At 42.5% G+C, this 19817-nt stretch overlaps 2 protein-coding genes across 7 annotated transcripts in view; both read left to right on the top strand.

Moving 5' to 3' along the window:
• The window catches only part of MARCHF6 (membrane associated ring-CH-type finger 6), a 50731-nt gene extending 47342 nt beyond the window's left edge, over nt 1–3389 (top strand). For both annotated transcript variants that reach the window (XM_040588122.1, XM_040588123.1), the window contains exon 26: nt 1086–3389. In XM_040588122.1, the coding sequence (XP_040444056.1) occupies nt 1086–1176 (91 nt within the window). In that variant the 3' untranslated portion in view covers nt 1177–3389. The remainder of the gene's footprint in view (nt 1–1085) is intronic.
• A 4693-nt stretch (nt 3390–8082) lies between these two features.
• ROPN1L (rhophilin associated tail protein 1 like) lies at nt 8083–18251 on the top strand. Of its 5 annotated transcripts, XM_040588127.1 has the most exons (7): nt 8127–8194; nt 8499–8762; nt 10162–10319; nt 12252–12375; nt 12547–12708; nt 15063–15238; nt 18158–18251. In XM_040588127.1, the coding sequence occupies exons 2-7, from the start codon at nt 8724–8726 to the stop codon at nt 18219–18221; spliced, it is 723 nt and encodes a 240-aa protein (XP_040444061.1). In that variant the 5' UTR covers nt 8127–8194; nt 8499–8723; the 3' UTR covers nt 18222–18251. The 5 variants fall into 5 exon arrangements, with proteins under 5 accessions (XP_040444064.1, XP_040444062.1, XP_040444061.1 ...); XM_040588130.1 differs by lacking the exon at nt 8499–8762 and having other exon boundaries at nt 8083–8194; XM_040588128.1 differs by lacking the exons at nt 8127–8194; nt 8499–8762 and adding an exon at nt 8089–8123.
• The last annotated feature ends 1566 nt before the right edge of the window (nt 18252–19817 follow it).

Raw genomic sequence — 19817 nt, 5'->3', positions numbered from 1 at the left:
GTAGACAAGTTTGTACAACTTAAGTTAATGATCTCATTTCAAGAAGTAAGCAAAAATAGTCATGCTAGTCATTAGAAATTGATGGGTTTAGAAATATGCTTAATTCTTTCATGGGAAAAAATTCAAAAGCATATACAAGTTTTTGTGACATTCTGAAATGTATAAAAATCATGTGATGGTTGTATGGTTGTTTTGTTATGGTTCTTTGAGAAAAGGAATGATGGTTTAAAAGTTTCTAAAGGAAATGGCAGGTTTCCGGGGAATAATTCATAGGTGTATATGGCTCTTCTGTACATGGCACCAGCATACAAATAGGAATCATGGAAAGAAATTTAGATGGCAAAAAGTAGAGGTGTGAAATAATGATATGGAAGAAGTAAGGAATAATGTAAAAGGTAGGAAAACTGCTAAGCTGATGAGACAGTGAGATGCTGAAACAATTTAAGTAAAGGAATCCTGCAGCCCTTACACCTGACATGGAGTAGCATTAGGGTATTTTCTTTCCCTTTAAGAAAGATTGAGCTGCAGTAAAAGTTCTTCCTTTACAACATTTACTTTTTCCAACTAGGGTGTTTTACATTGGATGTAGAAAGGCTTAGCTCATTAGTCTTACCCCAATACACGTTCTGCATTTTGACAGATTCTTTTTTGAACTTAGAACCAAATTAACATCATTTGGGTTTATATCTGAGTTGTTCCAGATGTTCAGGTGGCAGTGGCTCAAACAGACACTGTGAAGATGCTCTTTAAAAGTATCATCCAACAAAGGGGTTGGGTATATAAATAGTGCAAACACATTCTTTATATTTGCTATCTTAATTCAGCTTATACATGTCTGATTTGTGTGCCTGCCAAAGTTAAGGCTGTAAACACAAAGCTGTAATGCCTCTATTCCATTATGGAGTGCCTGAATATTGGAAAAAAAAAAGGGGATGGTTGAAGACCATTAAGTGAGGAGGGATCACTTGTAGAATAACTTTTATTGAAATGAGAAAGCTATCTCTGTAGCAAAGGAGGTAGAGTGGATTTGTGTAACAATTGTATTAATTTTTGTTAATTTTTCACTGTTTTTACTATCATGTCAGGTACCTTGTTGGGCAACGACTTGTGAATTACGAACGGAAGTCTGGTAAACAAGGCACATCGACAACTCCACCTCAGTCTTCACAAGAATAAATGGTCATATGAAACAACTTGGCCTTCCCTTTGCCTTTACGTGTCCTTTTTTCATAGACTCTTCTTCAGTCTTTGGATATCTCTCCCAATAATACTCTCAGCAGTATCTTGGCTTTGGTTAGTAGCATCCAGAGAGCAGTTAAGGCTCTGTTCCTTATCTGCATGTCTGATGTTATCAATGCTGTCTGAGGTCTGTATATGTGTAAATAGAAGTATCCTGACACCCTAAAACCTTGGATTAAAAAGAATGTGCATTGTACATCTTTTAAAAAGTATATTAATTTATTAAATCTAGTTGTCACTTTATTTTGGACTGCTGTTCTGTTGACAATGTGCCACAAAGCAATAGTGCAAAGAGGCAAGATGTTTTTATAAAATTTGGAGCTTACTTTATGGTGTTCATAACAGTTCTTATTGTAGTATTATAGTATGATTCTTCATGAGTGGAAAGGCCACACAGAGAATATCAAAAGTAAATAGCTGTCTTAGTGTCAGCAGTTAAGTGGCTGTGATGAGAACATGATGAACTATGTATCTTGCTCTCAAGTCTTTTTTATTATTTTGTATAACACCAAAGCTGTTGTACATTTTTCTATTGCCTGATTGTTTTTCATGTGTCTGAGTTTGTAATATTGTACAGTTGCTGTTAAATCAAGAAAATATTTCCTCTTCTGAGAATTCAGATGTACTTGTTGAGGCTCAGCTGGGTTTTTCTGTTTGGTTTGGTTTGGGGGTGGGGGGAGGGAGGGTGGTTTTGGGAATCAGGAGTTCCTGAATTGAAACAATAAGTAAAAAATTTACTAAGGCTAGGCGATGGAAGCATTTAAAGGTACCAAGGAAAATTGGATAGATTCACAACTTAAATTGTAGCCAATTTCTTGTCAATATTAGAATTTTTCAGGACCTCAAGAGGAGGGATTAACCTTGTCTGAAGTGTTTGCACAGAAAAGAAGAGCATAGTGTAAGCAACATTCTGACCTGGTCACTAAAGAGCTTCAAACCTTTTTTCTGTAAGTTACCAAAGCTGCAAATTGTAGTATGAATTTTATATTGCACAATTACTTTAAAAAAACCACACAACAACAAACCAACCACAACAACAACACAAACTTTCAGAATTGGTCACTGTGAATTTTTATGGGAATAATATTGAGGAAGTGATTAACCATATACCATTTATTGCCTGTGGGGCAGGGAAATACATATGCTATTAAACAGGCAAGGAAAACTTAGCAGATTTCTTTGCAAGGACACAGTCAAACAAAAGCCACCAAATTCAGTCTGTGTTATTTCTATATGTAGATAGAGTTCTTTTGCAGTAATGTTTGGGGTGGGGGGGGTTATGTAGATATTTTAAAGAAAATACATAACAGTATCGCAAAGCTTTAAGTAGCATCAAATCATGCTTAGATTGCAGTATCTTTCCTAGATTAAATGAGGGAAATGTGAATATCCATTGCAGTAATAAGAAAATTGATGGAACGTGTAACTTGCTACTCGGTACACTGTCCTTCAGTATTCTGTACTTAACCATATGTGTAGATAATTAATACTTGAGAATCTGGCAGGTGCTTTGAGAGTGTCATCTCCTTTTATTGATGTTGCATCTCTGACCTCACATGTTTTGAGCTGATGTGGTCCAGGCTGTGATGGTGGTAATTGATTTTTCTGGTGTCTGGACTAGTGTTTCAAGGCAGTGAGCACAAGCCAAATGCATCTGAATCTAGTGGCAGGAGGAGTGGGCTGTTACTATCAGAAAGTCAGAAGCTACTATTTTACAGAATTGCTGTTGTGTCCTGATGGTTTTGAACCACATATATTACCCTTTGGAGTGATTTATTAGGAAATTTCCAGTGACACGAAATCATAGAAAAATAACCAAAATATTTCTCTCGTTCACTGTTACTAAGTGCTAAATTGAGTATTTACCCCATATACTTTTGATGTGCATAAATACTGCGTTTGACTATTTACAGTGGTGTACATTGTGGGACAGGTATATTTTCACAATATTAAATTCACTGGTAACATGCATTCTTATGCCAAGGTTCTGTCTCTGACACACATTTCGTAAACAGTTCCAAAATGGTCTTGCTACTCAAATGTTGCAAGCACTACTGTGCACCGTGCAGAATTTGCAGTAGTGTGGTTCTTGTAACTTTGTGTTTTTATCGAGAAAAACTCATCTTAACATTAAAATTTATTAAGAAAAAGCCTTTGTGCTGTTTCTTATTGCTGTTATTTTACAAGTCATGAAAAAAAAAGCCCCTGAATTGGGCCAGTCATGTAATGTGACCTATAGCTGTTTTCACGTAGCTTTCATTATCTGTATTTGCTCTTTGTTACAGAGAACTGGTTCAAATGAAACTGTCGTGCTTGCTTTTTGCACAGCTTTACAGATCCCTGGTGAGGTGAAGTTTGTTTCTGAAACTGTCCGTTGTGAACTTCCAAAAAATCTCAGCTCCTTATGTTCTTATTTTCACATGTGTTTTGGGAAAGAAGATAGAGGTTGTTACAGAACAAGAATTAAATAACACTACTTTTCTTATTGTTTTAATAGTTTGCCTTGTGCCGTGTGTACTCCTCTGACATAGAAACTTGATAGTAAGTAAGTAAGTTAACTGGCTGTTACTAAGACAGCTGATGAGCTCTGTACTAGTGGCTTCCATCTGTGCTAGAGTAATACAGCAAGCAGTGGTCTTATTACTCGAGTGGGAAAAATTCTGTGTCTTTGTGTGTGCTTTCACCACAATTTGTGTTGACCTTGGACCTTGAATGGAGGAGTTGGAGCTGCATACTGGCTTAATTGTATCCCCTTTGTGTTGTTGAGAATCTAACGCTATTTATAGTTCTACAGGCCTTCATCTAAGGCATGTCAAATGGCTCTGTAGCTATTTTTTGCATACTGAAAGATGTTAATTGCAGCATGGCTTCAACTGTTTTTACACAATCATTTTATATTGATTAAAAATAATTAAACTCTGTATCCTCTCTCTGACTCCCCCTTGTCCACTGGGTAAAGCTTAAAATACTTGTCTTAGTTTATGAGGGCCCTCTGGAACTTGTAACTATTTTCTGTCAGTAACTTCCTCAGTAAGATGCCAGCACCAACAGCAATTACAGTATTCACATTGCTTTTCAGCTGAGTACATTGATTCTTTCCTTTCTGCTAAGCTTGGACAAAGATCTTCATAAAAAATCTGCACAGCAGCCCAGCTGTCCCTCAGAGAACTCTGTAAAAAGCCCTTTACCTTACAAAGCACGAATGACTGGTTGATCCCACTGCCTGCCATTCTGATCAGTGTCATTTTGTTTCCTCCTACTCCACTGTCTGTCTGTCTGTTTATATCTAGATTGGAAAGTCTTTGTAGCAGGGTCAGTGTTCTTGTTCTGCTTGCCTTGTGAATGAGCACTGTGCAGCCTGAGCAATGGGTGGGGTTCCTAGCAGAAATGATGATACAATGATAAAAACAGTAAACAGGGAACTGAATCTTGGTAGTATAATGAAGTTCAGGATGGTAAAAAAGGAAGCCATCTTCTGAAACAGATAAGGAAACAACTTTTACACAGCAGGATGCCAAGTTAGAGCGCTCTGTTATTTCCATTTAGATTAACTGGAACTAAGGATTGCATAGTTTAAAAGCAATTTTATTAAATCAATGATTATTCCAGACAAGTGATGTTTCTGGTTTTAAGTTCTTTGTTTTGAAGTCGCCATAAGTTGTGAAACAATATGCTGAAATCAAAGTTACTTAATCGAAATTTTTAGAAGATGGTATTTCCAAAGGTCGAATACTGTTCCAAAAGAAATGGAATGTTTTGAATTCAATATCATACTGAGGGATGGAGCAGTGGCAAGATTATTTCACAACTCTGCACCAGTTTTGCTACTTACTTGCTGTTGTCTTGTATTTGTTGAGTAGTAGTCAATGCCAAAGCTGTATGGGCGCTTTTTTTTTCCTGTATAAGGGGAAATCAAACATACCTGGTGCTGTCTGACATCAGGGGCAGGGGAGGGGGCACTTAACCTGATTTGTCTGATTTATGTTAAATCACTTGGCTTTCAAGGAGTGTTTCTGTTCCTGGAAAATGACACTAGTTTTATCTAAAGAACAGTCTTCCTTGTTGCTTACAAAAATAGAGAACAGTGCAAAGCTCACTATACTGAATAAAATTTATGTATTAGAACCTAAATAGCGGAGATCTGCATTGGTGTGCCATGTTCAGCAGGTGCAAATTGCATAAATGGGCTGGTGAAGTTTGGCAAGGAATGTGCTGTAAAGATACTGCTGCATTAGAATGGAGTATACGTGGATGCTTTGGCTAGCTGTGACCAGGAGTCATGGAAGTAGGAAGCAGCAGAATTTCTAAGCTGAAATCAGCCAATGGTGCTTTAAAGCAACAATTATGTCCATGATACGCTTCCGAATGCTCTTTATATAGAGTAATGCGTAGCGTGCATGGGGAGAAGTAGTGTCAAGGAAGAATCTAAGTTACTTCTTTCCCTGAAGCTACACTTGTCTATTTACTACCTGTGTTTTCATAGAGTTTGATTAGTTTTTTCTTGACATGAATTGTTTAGGCCTTACTACCTTTATAACTTTGGGCCAAGACTCTCAACATTGACCCATCAGTGTTCCTGTCACAGTGCCTTTCTCTGATCTTTTTTTTTTTTTCCTCATTGAAAGGGGTTTGTTGGCCTAACAGCCACATTACTTACCTGTGTAATCCCAAATTTCCTTAAACAACCTTGTATTAATCTGCATATAATTCTCAACTGTTGTCACACCACCAGCCCTCGAAACTGAAGCCTCCCTCCCTCACCTACCTCTTAATTAGTGAATAAAATTAAGATAATCTCAGGGGTTATTCCATTCTTTATTATTTCTTATGCAGTTTTAGTAATCTTCCTTTTATATCCATGAATTGCAGTAATCTTTAAGCAGATATTTTAGTGTAATTACATGTGAAAAGCATGCTCCTTTTTCGCTAGTAGTAGTTCCCTGAAGTATAAATGCATTCAATGCATGGACTCAATGATATCCCAATATGCCAGGCTTAAAACAACATGAGTAATCACATACACACTTTGTGCACTGTGTTAACATGGAAGTAAGGAGCAGAAAATGTGCAGCACATCCGATTTTGCTTACAAATCGGGAGTGTAGTAAAAAGTGCACAAAAAAAATTGTGCAGTAAGGAAGGTCATAACTCATGTCATAACTGCAGGCCAGTTGGGTCAATAGAGAGAGGAGAGCAGTGCCCACACTCTTTCTGCAAAGAGCAAGTAGCGTATTCCCCAGAGGTGTGTTTTTTATGATTTGATGCAGGGTGTCTTGTTTAATTATTGTTACATGTAAACTTTGATATAAGATTAATTTAGTCATGCCTGTGTAGATTAAGCGTGTTCTGGAGCAGCATGTGATTAATTGGTCTCCTATTTTCCAGTTACTTTCACTCTTACATGAAAGTTTTAGCCTTTGTCTTCTTCCACCAGTTTACAATTCATATAAAATGTTTTGAGAATACACAGTTTTCTGTGAAATAGATAGAAAAACTTTCCACCTCCCTGCTGTTGTTTCTTATAATATGCTCTGGCAGCTTTATGCATGATTTCACTGCACAGGACCAAAGAGCTGGAAGAATTGAGGGTAAGACATTTACTACTTGAGCATTTTTAGCATAGTTCCAAGTGTGTCCGAGGACTGCAGATGACAGAGCATATGAGACTTCTGCTGTTTATGTTACCCCTAGATACCTTTGGAAAAAATATATTGTGAAATTAATGAAATTCCATTCTGTAAACCCCTGCAGGATAATGTTTGCGACAGGTTTGTTTGGGGTTTTTTTGCTGTAGTGTTCTTGTTTTAAAGCACTACCCATGTAAAGAACAGGGATGTGATGGTGTGGCAGAAGTTTGCAATTCTCATGTAGCTGCAGGAATCTGCAAAGTATTTTGAGGTCCAACACTTGGCCTGTAGCCTCTGTGGAGTGTTCATGTTTTCTGAAAGATTAAACAGTTGTTAAAATGTGTGCTTTTTTGCTTTCCAGAGACCACAGTTTCATCTGTCCTGTACAGCCCTGTGTTCATCAGTGATGACACAATGTGGATTAAGGAGGGCTGGCTTCACATGAGATGCTTCTTTTTCAGGAACTGTTTGGGTTGGTCAGCAGCTGTGTTTCTTTGGAGAAAGGGCTTGTGAAGGCTTTTCGAAGCGAATAATCCTACTACCATGTTCACTTGAGTGCTGTGTCCCCGTGCTGGCTGTTACAGGGACAGGGGCAGCATTGCTTTGGAGCCAGGAGCTGCATCCGTGTCTTCACCGAGGGCGCCACTCGCGTTGCCTGCGCTGCTGTGTTTATCCACGGGGCAAGGCGCAGCCATCTTGTGCTCCGCCAAGGCTCTGAGCCCGGGGGGCACTTTGGCTCCTTGACCTTCTGCCGCGGTGGGACCGCCGGAGCTGGCCCTGCCCGCCCGGCAGCGCCCGGAGCTGGGAGCGGCCGGTGCTCCAGCTCCCCTTCCCCCCAGGACCGTGGAGGCTGACCGGCGGGGAGGGTGCTGGGGCCAGCCCGCCCTTGGAACCAGCAGCCACGGCCAGTAACGGGAACTTTGGGGAGCACGTTGCCCTGTGTCTGTAGTGCAGCCCCGAGAGGGGCTGTGGGCTCCTCCGGGCCGGGCAGGAGCCAGGAGCGGGCCGGAGGCCGGGCTGCGGGGCGCCATGGCGGCGGGGGCGGCTGCGGGGAGCCGGGGGCACCTCGGAACAAGACCCCCGCCACGGGTTCCGAGCCGAGGCGCTTCATGTCCCTTCAGGAGTTTGCGTAAATCGGGCGTTGCTCTTGCATTTTCAAGGTCGGCGACCACCCCCGCCTTCCCCCGTTAAGCACCGCGCCGGCCTCCCCCCGCCCCGCCCGCGTTGCCCGGGCAGCGGGGCCGCGGAGCGGGGCAGGTGAGGAGCCCTGCCCTGCCCGGCCTCCCCAGCCCCGGGGCAGCACGGCCGGGGGGCGCCGTGGGACGGCGGTGAGGCTCCGCCGGCCGCAGCTCTCCCGGCGCCGGGGCCTTGCGGCGGCCTCCGAGAGATCGTAACGGTGGCCCGGGCGGGGGGCGGCGATGCCCGGGGCCTTCGCGTCCCGGCCGTGTTTGGGGCGGGCTGTTGGGTTTAACTCCATACCCGACACGGCTGGGGCTGGCGCTGGGTGCGTGGAATGAGGGCGGGCGGGAGGTGGGAGCGGTGAGGCGGCCTCTGTGCACGGTGTTGCCGTGGGGTGGCGGCGAGGGGCGGCCAGGCCTGGCTGAGGTGGCTGCGGGTTGCCTTGCTCCTTAGGGGGGTGTACGTACAGGAGGTTCCCTCTCAACGTCGGGGTGCCCTGTCTCGCTGTGAGGATGACCGACCGCGGGCATAGGCTGTCCTGGGGGAGTGGGGAGTCTCCATCCTTGGAGATACTCAGCCCGCCTGGACACGGCTCCCGGCACCCCGCTCTGGGGACCCCGCTCGAGCCAGGCCTGGGCTGGATCATCTCCAGAGGACCCTGCCACCCTCAGCCTTTCCATGAGACTGCGATTAATGGCTTACTACAGAAAAGCAGTTGTAATGCTTTTTTTTTGCTTCTCTACTTTCTCTTTTCAGATTAGTTTTTTTTTTTTCTTTGACTGCTTCCCAAGAGCACCTGCACACACATGTATTCCTTCCTCGAGGTTTTTCTGTTCTCTAGCTTCTCCTGAAATCCCCTTTTTGCCTTCAGCTTCAGTCTCGTGGCTAGAGCTGTGTTTTTGAATCATTTCTGAAAGCGCGTGACCAATGTAGCAATTAAATGCACACTCTGAAGTCTGTCCCTGATGCACATTTGCTGCGTTGGAGTATGAAGATGCTGTACCCTGTCTGTATTTCTTCAGAAATGAAGTTCTAAGTATGGTTTGATCCTTAAAGGAGCCTTGAATCACAGCAGTCCCACTCCTCCATCACTGACTTTTGAGTTTTGTGGTGGGTTGTTGTGGGTTTTTTTCAATACAGAAAATATCACATGATAGGGGAGAAAGCCACCTGCCAGATACTCTTATTTTCATGTTAAAAATTCAAAATAAAGAAATCTGAAGGTATAAAGGATGCTGTTACATTGATTCCTTTTCTGATGCCATTGCTTTCACTGCTCTTCCCTTCTGCAAATAACTGACGTGTTTTCAGCTCTTCTTGCTAAATCGGTTTAAATAGACTGTAGTTTGTCCTTGAAATGATGAGGAGAGTGCTCAGATTTCCCACCAAATGTGCTCCATTGCTACAGTGGGAGAAGGAACATATGATAACCTGTCTGTCCCTTCTTTTGGATCTTGAGCAACAGGATTCCTGCAACAAGTTACATCCTGAGTGAGACAAGCCTGCCTGTAGAGCTATGTGAGCAAAGTGCAATACATAATTGTGGCACACGTAAATGTTTTGTTCATCACTGATTTTTTTTATGCAAGTCTGCTAGGAGCACAAATTAGTAACTTTCTGCTACAGCCTTTTTTTTTTTTAAATATGTAAACGCAGTAGAAACTTGCTAATCTGCTTACTCTACTTTCTGTACAAAAATGACAGGGCTCTCCTTGGCGTGCAGTAGTGAGTTTCAACGTAGCTTTCACATTGGCACGTGCGGTGTGACTTGTCTGGACTGCCCATTTTGCAAATTCATATGGTCATAGGTTTGAGGAGAAAAACTGGTTTAAAAGTATCTAAAGATATCTGTTGAAGTAGTAGTTCTTCTTACCTGGAATTGTGGTTGGTGTCCAAGTGCCAGTCTTTTGCTTGGTGTTGCCATCAAGTTTAAGTTTTTTAGAGATGTGCGGTGCTTGTCTGTTCATCCTTCTGAGTCTGTCAGTTCTCCAGTAGCCCCAGCTGTCGAGTAGGACAGGCGTGAGTTTGGATACAAGCACTGTTGGCCCCCATCTGCACGCACAGTTTTTCATTCCCGTTCTGCACCTGTGAACTGCTGTTCTGTTATTTGTTTCAGGTCCTTGTAACTGAACAGGAACAGACCATGCCTCTTCCAGAAACGATGTTTTGTGCTCAGCAGATCAAAATCCCCCCTGAGCTACCTGACATTCTGAAGCAATTTACTAAAGCTGCTATTAGGACTCAGCCTCATGATGTTTTGCAGTGGGCAGCTGCGTAAGTATGATGCTCACATAACGGTGTAGTGCTATGCGTATGGATCCACAAAATCTCACTGCTCCTGCTTATTGTACAGTGGAGCTGTATTTGATTATTAAGCCAACCTGTATATTGCATGCATTAAAGCTGCATGTGAGCCTTTTAAAAACAATGTAATACTTGATTTATTTTCTCTTTCATTGAAGTTTAGAACTGGCGTAGTTCTGGAATAGTTTGTTTTCCATACAGAAAATGCATCCTAATTTTTTTTGTTACTACTTTCTCTGTCCTGAAAACAAAAACTTTTTTTTTTTTTTTCAACTTCCTCTCATGAGGCTTTAATTTCTGGAGTTCAAAGGAAACCTAAAAAATAGTTTTCTAATTCTTAAGCTTGCTTAGGTTTTGGGGTTGGTTTTTTTTGTTTCCAGGAACAAATTTAAGGAGTCTCCTTAAATGTTATGGGAATAGGAAGAAGAGCCTGAAAAGTTGTAACTTTCAGGTGATGGTCCATGTAATAAATCTCTTACTGTAAAGTTGATTTGTTTGAATGTTTTTTCTTCAACTTCTTTTTTTCTTTTACCTCAGAAACTCACTATCATTTTCCTGTTCTATGGTTTGTGTGGACGAGTTCTTGAAAGGCATCTGAGATGTTCTCAGTTGAGAAGACTGAAAAATATCTGTATTCTGTACATGAGGGAGGGGAGGATGTTAACAAAGCCAAGGCTGGAGTCTGACTTGCCTGTTAAAAAGAGAAGAACCTGAAGCTGAATTGCTACAGCTGTGGTGTTGGAGAAAGGCAGCGGGACCATCTTAAAGTGATGTGGTGTTTCTTAGGAACGTGATGGGTGTGCGGTGCAGCACACCTCTGGTGGGTGGATGTGCGGTGAGCTTGCCCCAGCCCAGCAGCCAGAAGCAGCAGTCACCAGGTAGCTTGAGCCTGCTGGGACGGTGCTGGTGAGAGCACGGCGTAGTGCAGCAATGCCATGGCCACCTCGGTGGCCAGACCCCAACCTCTGCTGAAGGATTGCACCAGCTCGGTCAGAGGAGCCTCCGCAGAGGGGTGGGTGGCTGTTGCTGATCGCTCACCCCTCTTTCTGGAGTATGCTCTGGTGTGAGAGCACCAGGTCCAGACCTTGCTCTGCCCCAGGGAGTCACGCGAAGCAGAGCAAGGCTGTGATCACCTGCGCTGCCAGTGTTGTAGTGCTTGTCCCTGTGAATAATCAGGTGGGGAAACATCTGGCTGAAAAATAGCCCAGGAGTTATATGTGCGTACATAGGGTGACTGTACAGAAATAGATACACAGTAATTCAGTTCTGCAGTGCTGCTTGCTGTGCATTTTGGCAAGTATTTGCACAGCATGGGATAGGCTGGGCATGGACATGGGTGACCAGGGCAGGTAAGGGAGGATGAGTGGAGAAACCCTTAAATTAGACCTACCACTGACTGACAGAAAACAAAGGTTTCCTTGCACAGTTCAGTTTGCTGGCAAGTTATGGCAGAGGTGATCGCTCTTAAGGCTGTGGTAGCCTTATAATTAAAAGGACATTCATCTAATTCCCTTTATGCTCTAGTCTTAAATTTTATTTTGGAGTGGATGGAAATAGAAATGCTGATGAGAGAGTTGCAGTGCACATAGCCAGTTGTGCTTTTTGGGTAGTGTGTGAGGGGAATGTGTGCTTAGGTGACCATCAATCATATGGGAAGAGCCTGCATTTTGGTTTGCAAGCACACTCCGATGTTAATAAATCACTTGCTGCTTTTGCCACTAAAAAGAAAGGTGGCATCTGGGCACAGGGAGATGGGAGTTGTGTGTGTGGGCAGCTTGCTGAGAGCTGCCACTCTGGCATGGGAGAGTGTGGATTCATTCACTGAACTGTAAGAGCACTTCCTTTTGTGCAGCTTGTAATAGCCATAGGCATTGAAGTGTGTTGCTCTTCCTGTTCACTTAGGTATTTTTCAGCATTATCAAAAGGCGAGCCCCTTCCTGTGAAGGAAAGGATTGAAATGCCTTTAGCAACAGAGAAAACAGATGCTGTGTTAACACCGGGACTCCTTAAAATCTTGCACAAACAGGTACAAACTGGCCTTTTATCAAATGCCAGTGCTGTCAAGGAACGCCGATGTGTTGGAGGTGGCTGGGGAGATTGACTGTTATGTATTTGATGTATTTTGGGAAGGGACTGCGTTCGTTGTTTCATTCTGGTTTTCAGAGTTCTTATTGTGATACCATGGGTTTTTTTAAAGCTTTCTCCCAAAGGCATGGTGAATGTTGCAGAACTGAAGGAAAAATGGAAGCACCTGTGCTTGCCAGAGGAGCAGCTGAACGCTATCCTGCAATTGGACAATTTTGGGAAGGAGGTGGAATGGATGAAGGTTCTGGCACTTGCATGCAGTGCGCTTGGCGAGGTACGTTCAAAGCAGGAGCCCTCATACCCAAACGCGGAAACAGTTATATATGATCATATATGAGGCAGAGCATAAAACAATTAATGCAAATGGACTTTGAAGAATGGTGATTACTTTTGCAGCAACTGACAAAATGGCTTGCATGTTTACTTCTGTTCTCCACCAGCTTTTGTTCAGGGGAGTTTAATTAGAAAGATGTCTAGGTCCTCTCTTTACTGGGATGACAGTAGAAGAGCAAGCATGCCTGCAGGAAGCTTGGGCCATGAAAGAGAGGGTGACAGAGGAATGATGCTTATGGCATCAGTGTAAATGTCCGTGGAGGAGAACCAGAGGGAGAAATTAAAACATCAATTTTAGATTGATTGTGTAGTCAATTAAATTTTCACAGAAGCAGTTAATGTTATTAAATCACCATGTAATTCTTTTAATGTCAGTAATAAAATCTCAGCAGAGCATTTCAACAGAATGAGAGATTATAAAAGGCACTAAGCTGATGTTCTCATGAGGTATAATACTTTTAATGATTTCTACAGTAGGGAAGAGGGGGTACTAAAAAGAAAATATATATTAAATAACATTTTGAGAATCTTGCAATATCTGGAAGCTCTGAATGTTGGCCTGGCGATGCAATTGTGTGTGCATATATATTTAGTCATTTCTAACTGTATTTCTTGATTCCAATCCTCCTCCTGACATGATTTTGTAGTTTGAGCTCCTTTCTTCATTTAAAAAAAAAAGTGACAGCAACGTTACTTACTTAAAAAAAAAATCAAACCAAAAACAGGGTCACAGGAACATCATTCTAATGGAGCTAGACAAGCTAAATTTACCTCCGTCTATCCTTTCATCCTTTCAGATATTAACTGAATGATTTGATTTCAGCTCTGTATAATGAAACCTAAACTTCGTTTTCCTAAACCAGAAAGAAAGACATGCACAAGAAATTTACATTCATTTCCTGCAGCTGTAAAATGTGTTCGTAGTTCAGTGGGGTCACAGTTAAGATAGAAAAGTAGACAAGTATGAACCTCTTAAGAACATCAGTCATCTGAAGTATCTTTCTGTAAAGCACTGATGTGTTTTTTACAGCCTTGGAGAAATCACCACACAGGTAGCCTGTTAAATTGTCTTTCAAAGGTGGCAAAATTGAAGTGAATAACTTTGCCATATTGTGAGAGAGACAGCGGCAGCTTGGAGTGGTAGGAGCAGGAATGACAGTAGAAAGGTAGCAAACTGCAGAGGGTGGAGTCTGCCATCATATAGGCAACTGCCTCTCCTTCCCTGGAGAGGCTTCCCAGAGGAGGAACCGCGTTAAGTAAAACTGTTAAAGGATTCTAAAATGGCACTTCTTTGGCCTGCGTTCTGGGTCTTGAAAAGATGCTGCATTTATTTTGAATATTGCTGTTCTACTGTTTGGAAATACTTCTATTTTTACAAAGTCATTGCTTCCTTGTTAATGAAGAGGTAAGGATAAAGTTTGAAAACGTTACAGTAAAAATATTACTACTTGGGTTAAAAAGGTCTGTGGTTTTTTTGTTTTGTTTTGTTTGTTTCTTTGTTTTAATGGCATCCAACCAGTTTTTGACTCAGTGAAGCTCAATGCTGAATTTTTCCACACATTTCCTGTATAACTTACAATGCATAGGGCACTGTATGGAATAAAGGATTTCTTTCAAAGTGTATTTCGAACTAATACTTTGAGGCATGTTTGTTTTTAAGGGAACTTGGATTTTATTGGGCTTTGACTAAACTGAAATACTTTTTGCCTTAGTCTATTTTCTACTAACTACTAAAATGGAACTTGCATACAGATAAGAAAAACAGTAAATATCAGCACTCCAAAAAATTCACATTGTATGTCATGTGTCATAATAAAATATCACGACACATGATTAATATCATGTTTCATAATAAAAATCATCAAACCCATATGAATTTTCTGGCATTTGTAGATTTGTTTGTCTTAACTGCTGCTGAGAATTCATTTAGATCCATCGAGGTAATAAATACACAGACATGCCACCAGATACAGGGATGTTGGAGCTTTTACAGCAGCAGAGCAGAGCAATTCAGCCATACCAGAGATAGGGCTCAGACGACCCTATGCAATCTTTAAACATCATGGGATTCTGGTCTTTTTTACTCCTGTCTCTACTAGGGCTTCATTATTGTTTCCATCCCTGGACCTGCACTGGAGGGTAAATGTGGGGTTGAAAGCTAGGCGACAATGATAAAGCCTTCATCTCATTTACACTTACTTTTAGTGGCTTACAGTGCGGATTTTGTCATGGTATGCAAAGGATGTTCATGGCCCTCATAGTGTTCCTCTTGTTTCTTGACTGAATCCCCTGCAGTCCTTACTAAGTTCAATGAAACACGCCTGCGAAATCTTAACAAGGGACCCAGAAGGCGGAGCAGCTCGCATTCCCTTTGAAACCTTCTCATTCCTTTACTCATATTTGGCCAGTATTGATGGAGAGATACCAGAGGAGAAAACTGAGGCATTCCTCCGCAGAATTAAAGAACAAGCGTAAGTAAAAATCCATGCATGGCATTTTAGTTTATTGATCACCTCTGGGTTCTCTGTAAACCTTTAATTTCAGGTAAACAGTCTATCCTTACTTTGGGCATACCCGTGATGGCAGGAGTAAAGGTTGACCAAGGTTATATCAAGTGTACAGAGTTATATCTTGTTGTCATCACTGGGGTTTGATCTGTTAAATGATAAATTGTTACTTATCCCTCTTTCTTTGAAATATTGAAGTCACTGTCTGGTGGTATAATTTTCCCCGTAGGAAGCAGTTATATACAGGTTTGTATCATCTGCATATTACTGGTACTGGAACCAGCAGCATCTTATGCGCTGCTCTTTTGATTTAAATATATCATGAACCAGAGAGAAAACTGGGAATTCCCACTTGAATTCAGAAGTTTCTATTGTGTTTCTCCTGGATTACTTCTCCCTAGAAATTTTCTTGAGAAAACATCTGGTATGCACTTAGTCTTAAATGGTTTGGGTCTTTAATTTTTTTAATGTTAGCTATGGTAAATTGTGATTCTTGGAATGGTCTTGGTGTTGGTTGCCTCCAGTGGGTATAAAGGACAAAAGACACATAGTCCCACCTGAAATCTTCATCCTGTTTTGATGTTTACACCAAGTCGGGGTGGTTGGGTACATTTCTAGTCTGTTGTGTTCCCCTTTCTGCTCGCTGTGAGATAGATCAGTTTATAGTTCAGTGTCAGTCTTGTCGGTGAGCCATGAACTGATGTGGCTCTTCACAGCAGGAGGTCTGTAGGCTGAAGGTTAAGCAAAACTCCCTGCCTGGCTGTCTGCTTGGCTATCACTGACAGGTCTCTTGTGCTGTTGTGTAATCTTTGACTCGCTACATAATGAAGAGGCAAGGTTTTCTCCGGTATCATTAGGTGTCCTTCACAGGACTGGGTAGAGCATACCCTGATGGTGGTCGGTCCCTTCAAATGCCATTTTCTGATATACTGTCACTGTCGTTGGTGCTCACAGCTTCTTTGTTCTGAATACTTCTGGACACTTGCACTTCATGACGATCAATAGGATATTTGCATAGTTTGGCTACCTTTTTTCTTGAGCACACCAACGCTATTCTGTTGCTTTAGACTGATGGCTGATCACATTTTTGTCAACCTCTACAACAGCAAAAAGCTTAAAATTCATAGACTTGTACTAACAGCTCTGCTAACTAGGCCTAACTCACGCTAACTGCTACAGGTAAAAATCTCAAATAGACTGGTTATGTGAAGTCTCGTGCCCACAAAATTTAAGCGTCAAAATCTCTTAACTTTGCAGCAGATCGAGGAAAGAATCGATCAAGATACCGCATATATTCCTGCTAGAATTATCATGGAATTAGCATCAGGAATATATGAAAATGACAGTGTCTTCAATCTAGCTCTCAGTGATAACTCCCACTCATTTTATCTGTAGTCATAAATAGGTCGCACAAATTGCACTTTATTTTTGATCAGCTTTAAAAGATCTGTTAACAGGCTTGTCCCTCGAGTGCTGCCTACATGGCATGTTCGCATAGATACTTACTCTTACCACCATCTATCTGGAATTGGTCTCTGTCTGGGGTGGGTTGACCCTGGCTGGACACCAGGTGCCCACCACAGCCGCTCTGTCACTCCCCTCCTCAGCTGGACAGGGGAGAGAAAATGTGACAAAACGCTTGTGGATCAAATTAAGAACAGGGAGAGATCACTCACCAATTACTATCATAGGCAAAACACTCAACTTGGGGAAATTAGTTTAATTTATTACCAATCAAATCAGAGTAAGGTAATGAGAAATAAAATGGAATCTTAAAAATCTCTTTCTTCTCCCCTCCCTTTGTCGTGGGCTCAACTTCACTCCCGATTTCTCTACCTCCTCTCCCCAAGCAGTGCAGTGGGGCAGGGAATCAGGTTATGGTCAGTTCATTGCATGTTGTCTTTGCTTCTCCTTCCTCCTCACACTCTTCCCCTGCTCCAGCATGGGGTCCCTCCCATGGGAGACAGTCCTCCATGAACTTCTCCGATGTGAGTTCTTCCCACAGGCTGCAGTTCTTCACAAACTGTGAAGTGTGGGTCCCTCCCATGGGGCACAGTCCTTCAGGAACAGCCAGCTCTAGCGGGGGTCCCCCACGGGGTCACAAGCCCGGCCAGCAAACCTGCTCCAGTGTGGGCTCCTCTCTCCACAGGTCCTGCCAGGAGCCTGCTCCAGCGTGGGCTTCCCAGTGGGTCACAGCCTCCTTCAGGCACATCCATCTGCTCTGGCGTGGGGCCCCCCACGTGCTGCAGGTGGATATCTGCTCCACCATGGACCTCCATGGGCTGCAGGGGCACAACCTACCTCACCGTGGGCTTCACCACGGGCTGCAGGGGGATCTCAGCTCCAGTGCCTGGAGCCCCTCCTGCCCTCCTTCTGCTCTGACCTGGGTGTCTGCAGGGTTGTGCTCTCACATAGCCTCGCTCTTTTCTCCAACTGCAATTGCCACTATGCAGTAACTTTTCCCCCTTCTTAAATGTCATCCCAGAGGTGCTACCACCATCGCTGATGGGCTCAGCCTTGGCCAGAGGTGGGTCCACCTTGGAGCTGGCTGGCATTGGCTCCATCAGACATAGGGGAAGCTTCTAGCAGCTTCTCACAGAAGCCACCCCTGTAGCCCCCCCGCTACCAAAAGCTTGCAGTGCAAACCCAATACACTTAGATTGCCACCAGCTCTGCGTACATGGGAGCTCAAAAATGCACAAGCACGCAAATGAACTGATTTATTCTGGCATTAGTTACCAGACTGACAATTTTCAGTAAGAACCACTTTTTGATCCCACTACTCTTGCAATTAATATAATCCTCCATTGTATCTTGCCCAGCACACTAGGATTTACCATGTTAAAGTGTTGTTCTAAAACATTTTAATTTTTTCCTCTCCAGTGACCAACAAACTGGCATGGTGTTGCTCAGAAACTTTCTGCCCCAGCCTTCAACGCCGTTTTGACCAAGCCTACTCTTCAGCACTAGGTTAGAGGAAAAGAGGAATAAATACGTGCATGACAATTTGTGTTCAAAGGACCGTTATTTGCACACTGCAATACACAGTGAGCTCTTCTCTGGCACTTCCTTTCTTTATTCCACTCCCGAAATTGCCCTTCAGTGGATGTTAATTGAATACATGGTTACGCTGTTCTCCTGCCTCAAACACTGATGCTTGCACCTATGGAGGGATACCTTGTCATCTGTTTACGTTCACTTAAAAGGTATTTTGTTACGGATCTTCCTACCTATACTTTGTAAGTGATTGTGAGAAAAGTAGTAAACCACAGAATTAAATCTAGAGAAGATTGGACAGCTGTAACTAGTGCATTTCTCATTATGCTTCTAGTAGCACTGACTGGGTTTTTGGACTCTTACACAAATACAGCTTGTCTTTTGATGACCTCGTCTGCATGAACACACTCTATTAATAGTTTTACCAAGCCTTACTCAAGAGAACTTCATGAGAACCCTGTGCCTGAGCTGGAAAAAGAAACATCAAATCAAGAAAGGACAATGGTTTTACATTGTTTTCCCTCTAATTAGGACCCTTTCAGAACTCAAATGCTTTCTCCATTTTTACATGGACTTAATTCTAATTAAGGATCTGTTTTAAAATACATCCTGTTTTTCGAAAAGCTACTGCATTTGTCATGTAGGTGAGAAATGCCTGACAGAGTTCAGTTTGGGTTTGAGTTGGACAGCTGTAGTAGGTACAGAAGTCTGAATCAGTCAGAATTAGGCCAAGTATTTAGTAACAGATAATCATGCTTAATTGCAGAAAAATTTGAGTAAGACAGGATACTAGTGGCTACAATAAAACTAGAGATTCCATTGACAGGGGCAGCCAAAATCAGGAACGTATGGAGTGCCCTCTCCTGGCAACTCGATCAAACATTAAGTATTGCAGGGAGGAAAGTTGGATCTGCAAGCTTGTACTTTTATAGTTGCTTATTTTGTTGAGGTAACAAGCTTGGCTGATGATGGCTGACCTTGCTATAGTACGATTGTGTGAGAAATTAACAGGAACAGAAATTGATACAGTAAAAATCTCACTGAGCTTAAGTGGAACCCTCCTACACACCCTTAGTATGTACTGGCATGTCTTACCAGCCTCTGTGACTAATACTTGTATATTAATCTACTCCTTGTAGTTATTTCTGGAAGAAAAGGGGTATGCACCCAGCATTTGGCAATCAGCAGTATTACAAGTTTCTTTGGTGTCTCCCCATTAGTTTCTATGGAGAGCTGTATTCTCATCATATTTGCCAGATGACACTGATCATAAATTTCTTTGAGCATGAGCTTAGGAACAGTAGCTTTCCCGTTACTGTCCTTTTACCACTAGCTGCAGCTGAGGACATTTTAGCCTGTTAGAGAACTCTGCGATCTTCCTTCTGGTACATGCTGTAACTAGGCAGTAACTGCCGTCTTTCTGGAACACTGTTCCTAGAGGTGACAGTGTCAGGGGTAGGAGGGGAGCTCTCTTCGTGCCTTTTCCATTTGTAACTGATCCTAGACTCCAGGGATTAGCTCTGTTCTGTATCTGCTATGGGCCAGG

This window comes from Falco naumanni, chromosome 3, assembly GCF_017639655.2.
Source record: "Falco naumanni isolate bFalNau1 chromosome 3, bFalNau1.pat, whole genome shotgun sequence".
Lineage (NCBI taxonomy): Eukaryota > Metazoa > Chordata > Aves > Falconiformes > Falconidae > Falco > Falco naumanni.
This window is presented reverse-complemented; position numbering and strand designations above follow the sequence as displayed.